This window comes from Plectropomus leopardus, unplaced genomic scaffold, assembly GCF_008729295.1.
Source record: "Plectropomus leopardus isolate mb unplaced genomic scaffold, YSFRI_Pleo_2.0 unplaced_scaffold1178, whole genome shotgun sequence".
NCBI classification, from domain to species: domain Eukaryota; kingdom Metazoa; phylum Chordata; class Actinopteri; order Perciformes; family Serranidae; genus Plectropomus; species Plectropomus leopardus.
Window position 1 is genome coordinate 1 of NW_024612482.1, and position 5,555 is coordinate 5,555.

The 5,555-nt window shown below is 46.5% G+C and overlaps 1 protein-coding gene across 1 annotated transcript; it reads right to left on the reverse strand.

The window, feature by feature from the left end:
• Positions 1-61: 61 nt before the first annotated feature.
• LOC121963583 (cullin-9-like) lies at positions 62-5,091 on the reverse strand (the record flags this gene model as incomplete). Its single annotated transcript, XM_042513865.1, has 10 exons — positions 62-296; positions 366-505; positions 2,139-2,168; positions 2,879-3,064; positions 3,232-3,365; positions 3,631-3,806; positions 3,911-4,006; positions 4,244-4,349; positions 4,544-4,715; positions 5,001-5,091. Coding segments are annotated over 10 exons (1,341 nt in total), but the record flags the coding sequence as incomplete, so codon positions are not given.
• Positions 5,092-5,555: the final 464 nt, after the last annotated feature.

Sequence of the window (5,555 nt, forward strand, 5' to 3'; positions counted from 1 at the left end):
TCCTGAAATCCCTGAAACGTGTGGAGCTGCTGCGACTGGCCCCTGGCCTCTTCATTTCGCAGAAGCGGCCCCGAGGCGGCCCCGGTTCAGTGTCCCTGGTCTAAATGACTCACGTGCATGGCTCTGAGGATGGAGAGCTGCAGCAGGGCGGCGGAGAAGCCGTGGCGGAGGGCGAGCACAAAGGCGGTCTGCTGTCCGAACAGCTCCTCCATGGCGTTCTTCAGCCGCAGGTAGAGCATGCGGTAACGCTCCACGAAGTCGGGCAGGCTGCAGCTCGACTCCAGAAACTTCTTCACCTGAGGGGGGAGGAGTCACGTTAAGATTCGTCCTCCGAAGAGCGGAGAGGACGCAGTGTGATCGCGTACCTGTCGCTGTACCACTCCCTGCCAGCAGAGGGCGATGCCTGCGATGCTGCTGCTGCTCCTCACTTTGGGCTTGGCTGAGGAGGAGGACGAGGAGGACGAGGACGCGGCCGCCGTCTCTTTGTTTTTACCCTCCTTCCCGTCTGAAAGACAAACATCAAACAGTCGGTGTTCTGACTGAAGCTGACGTCTGCTGATCTCACAAACAAAACAAAACAAACACTAGAAACGTTCTAAAAAACCTTAAAATGTTGTAAAATATTTGCAATGTCCGAAAATCCTAGAAATGTCCTGAAGTTGTAGAAATGTCCTACAAATGTCCGATTATCAAAGAAACGTCCTAAAATCCTAAAAATGTAAAAAAAAAAAAAAAAATCCAAAACAATGTCCTAAAATCCTACAAATGTCCTATTGTCCTAGAAATTACCTAAAATCCTACACGTAAAATCTTAATCGTAGAAATTTCCTATTTTTAGAAACGTCCTGAAATCCTTCCAATGTCCTATTGTCCTAGAAACGTCCTGAAATCATAGAAATGTCCCAAATATTAGAACTGTCCTAGAATGCTAGAAAAAAAACAAATGAAATGAGAAGTGCAGCCAGAAAACGTAAAGAGAAAGCGGCGCCGCTGTTCTTCTTTTCCAGCTGAAAAGAAAACACGTCAGCGTCTCCACTAACATGGGAGCAGGAAGTCGGCTGTCAAAATAAGAGCAGTCCAAACTGAAATAAAAAGATGGAGCGTAAACACGTCCTGATGACGTCAGCGTTCATGTTTCGGTCGGTTCAGACGAGGACGAGGAGGAGTCAGCCGACGCCCCCGCCGCACCTCCTCAGATCCCCAATCATTTTAAGAACCATCAATCTCTTCACAGGGTTCACACACAGTTTTACCAAGAACTTTCCAGGACTTTTCCAGGACTTTGAGTCAAATTTTAAATATTTGTTTTTCTTTAAGGTTTTGGGTGGTTTTTAAACAGCAGGTATGTTTGTTTATGGTTCATGGTTCATTTTAAAAGGAAAGGGGGGAAAATTTTTTTTTTTTAAATGAGGGGCGATGTTAAGGGAAAAAAAACCAAGACACAAAAAACATGCCTCCCAAACCCAGGGACATGTCCTCTTACTAAACGTTAACATTTTTTAATGACTTTCTAAGAAAATAGTCCCCCAAACCTGCGGGCAAAAAAGTGCCCTTTTTTATTAGAATTCCTTTGGCCAAGTTTTAAAACATGCTTCCAAACTGTGGCTGATACAGCTCTGCAGCTGCAGCTCTGCAGCTCTGCAGCTCTGCAGCTGCAGCTCTGCAGCTCTGCAGCTCTGCAGCTCTGCAGCTGCAGCTCTGCAGCTCTGCAGCTCTGCAGCTCTGCAGCTCTGCAGCTCTGCAGCTGCAGCTCTGCAGCTCTGCAGCTCTGCAGCTCTGCAGCTCTGCAGCTGGGCAGCTCTGCAGCTGGGCAGCTCTGCAGCTGGGCAGCTCTGCAGCAGCGCCACCATCTGTGTGAACGCTGCACGCCGGCAAATGTTTGGATTCCTTTTTGCGCCGTGGCGTCGACAAATATTTAGCGAAACAAAGATCTTGTGGACGTAATTAATTTTTAAGACGGAGTTGAAAATATCCGTTGTTTTGTTTTTTTTTTAATGTCTGTGTATGGACAGAGGTGGAGTCAGCGTTCAGTCAGTTCTGAGGTCAAACAGCGGGGGGCGCCGAGGCGTCTTCCTGTCCTCATGTGGACATATGAAATGTCAGAGAGCAGAGCGTAAACAAACGCAGCCGTTACTTACTCTTCAGCTCTTTGCTTCGGTTGAGACCTTCTGAAAACAAAATACACCCTTTAAACAAACACGCAGTTATTTTCATACTCATACTGCAGAATATTTCACTGTCTTTAATGAAAACATTGTACACGTGTGACGGCGGCTTTCAGTTACTGCACTCTCTACGCAGGACAGAAACTGACAAAATAAAAAAATAACTATAAATATACGAATATGGTATGAACTGCAACAACAGCAATATTTTAAATAAAACTAAATTATTAAACTTTCATTTCAATGATTCAATTTACCTTTGTATTGATTCCCTTATTTATTTACTTTCCTACTGTCCTACATTTATTTCTAATATTATTTTTGATACATGTAATACCATATTTATGTATTTACTGAGTCATAACTTTCATTTAAAAATGATTTTTGGAGTATTTAGTGGCATTTGACTTTTGAGTGTCGCTATCATAAAAAGACGTATTCCTTCATGTAATTGTTGAGTCATGTTTTTATTTTTTTAATTTTGGCAGTTTCTGTCCTCCGTACGATGTGCTCTGTGTTTTTACTCTTTTTAGTGACACTCATCTTCAGGATGATTCACTTCATTGATTGCAGGAGAGAAATATCATTTTTAAGTCACTATTATCAGCGAAGTCTCTTTCTGTTGTTATTCAACAAATATGACATCATCCTTTCTCAGGTGATGTCACTGTGATGTCAGATGTTCTCGTGGCGAGCTGGATGGGCCGACTCACTTGATTTGACGGGCGGTTTGAGCTCCTCGCCGTCCGGCCGGCTCGTATCCACGTGGACCAGCAGGTGTGTGAGGCGTCTCACTCTGGAGTTAAAGATGGCCGCCCGGCTTTTACAGCGGCGTGCCGACTCGGCGTTATCCAGGTACTCGCTGAGCAGCCAGGACAGAGGGCTGGCCGCCGAGGATTCTGGGTAAACACCGAGACAGCAGAGAGTGTGTGAGCAAGTAATGCCACCTCTGTGAGGACCGACCTCAGATTTAAACCACCGCAGCAAACGTGTGTGTGTGTGTGTGTGTGTGTGTACCTGACAGTGTGGTGCTGTGTACGATGGGTGTGTGTGTGTGTGTGTGTACCTGACAGTGTGATGCTGTGTACGATGGGTGTGATCAGAGCCTCCCAGCAGGTTCGTCCGAGAGCTTCAGCAGCTTCGGCGTCCGGCAGGAAACGATCGGCGAACATCTGCTCGTGTCGCAGAGCGCTGTTCAGCCTGAGCGCCACAACAAAACACTGTTAAACCTGTAGATTACTGCAGTATTCATAATGTATATTACTGCAGTACTACTGCGGTATATTACTGCAGTATTTATACAGTATAATCCTGCAGTATTAATGCAGTATATTTCTGCAGTATTAATACAGTATATCCCTGCAGTATATTGCAGCAGTATTCCTGCAGTTTATTCCAGCAGTTTTAACAGTGTATATTCCTGCAGTGTATTGCCGCAGTAGTAATGCAGTACACGTAGTATTACTTGTTGAAGAGCTGCAGCAGCTGGGTGCGGTCCTCCATCACTTCCTGACACCAGGTGTGGGCCTTGGTGCTGTAGAACAGGTAGGTCCGACAGCACAGCTGCTCCTTAAATACCGGCCAGAACGTCGGCTTCGGACCCAGAACCTCAAAACCGTGGACACGTGTGTCGATTCCTCCCTGTCAAAGGGGGCGGAGTCCGTACACATGGGGGCGGGGTTAGTACATAGGGGGGCAGAATCATTATATGACGGACAGAAACAGGGCGGAGCTCAGAGTCTGACCTGCTGACACCTCTTTATCCTGATCTGGATAATGGACCAGAACCTGGTCATGTTCTCCAGGAGAACCACCCGACTGGCCGACGGGGTCACGTTCACCTGTACAGGTCGGTCACAGAAACAGGAGCCTTTATTTAGGGTTACATCGTCTTTAAAAAAAGACGTGATCACAGGAGGAGCAGGAGGAGGAGGAGCAGGAGGAGGAGGAGCGGGAGGAGGAGGAGGAGGAGGAGCAGGAGGAGGAGGAGGAGGAGGAGGAGGAGGAGGAGGAGCAAGGAGGAGGAGGAGCAGGAGGAGGAGGAGGAGCGGGAGGAGGAGGATGAGGAGGAGACTCACTGTGTTGAGTTCAGTGTTGATGTTGGTCGGGTCGTCTCCTCCCAGGACCAGGACTCGAGCCGGCATGTAGCTCGAGTCCTCGCTGGCCACCTGGATGGCCAATTGTCTGAACACAACAGAGATTCATATTGAGCTGCAGCTGTTTAATCATATATATATTTGTATTTATACGTTTGGTATAAATGAATTCTGTATATTTGTCTTTATATATTTGGCATTTAGGTATTTATATATTCTGTGTATGTGTATTATCCTATTCTGTGTACCCGTATGAAGTATGAGCAGTGGTGCACGTTGTACCTGATGACGACTCCTTTGTGCATGTAGATGTTGATGAAGTGCGAGCCGGTGCAGCCGTTGGACTCCCAGTACGTTTTGGGGTTCTTGTCAGTGAGCTTGTTAGCTCGATGGTGATTGGACGAGACCTCCACCTTCTCCCAGCACTTATCCTCCTTCAGCTCCACACTGGAGCCTGAACACAGCAGTGACCAGTTACACCAGTTACACCAGTCACACCAGTCACGTCAGTTACACCAGTCACGCCAGTCACACCAGTCACACCAGTTACACCAGTCACGCCAGTTACGCCAGTCACACCAGTCACGCCAGTTACACCAGTCACGCCAGTTACACCAGTCACGCCAGTCACACCAGTCATACTGGTCATTACAGTTACCCCAGTCAGACCAGTAACCCCAGTCACAGCACGCGTTGTGTGTAATAACTGTATTTCTGAGGTTATGAGGCGTGAACGGACCTTGGCAGAGATTCCTGAGGAACACGTCAAAGAAGGGGATGTTGATTGGTTGATGGCTGCGGCGATGCTCCTCGATCTGACCCAACACCATCTGACAGGAAACAGGAAGTCCGCCAGGTGAGACTTGTCAGGACAGGAAGTGCAACCGGCTTCATTTTTAAGAAGTTTCTTTACCAGCGACTGATTTGCTCTCTAACTAACTAACTAACTAACTAACGAACTAACGAACTAACTAACTAACTAACATAACTACAGCAGACCTCAGGGGGAAGGAAAGTGAGCGTTTTTGCCAAATTAAAAAAAAAAAACTCTCTCAAGGTGTTCTTGAGATATCACGTTCATGAAAATGCTATGGACCCGAGGTCACACTGACGTTGACCTTTGACCACCAGAGATTTATCACTTAATTGTTGAGTCCAAGTTCACATTTACGTCAAATTAAAAAAAAAAAAATCCCTTGAGATGTTCATGAGTTATTGCATTCACCAGAAAAAGACGAGTTCACAGCGACCTTCTGTGAAATTTGAATCAGTTATTTCTTAAGTGGATGTTTGT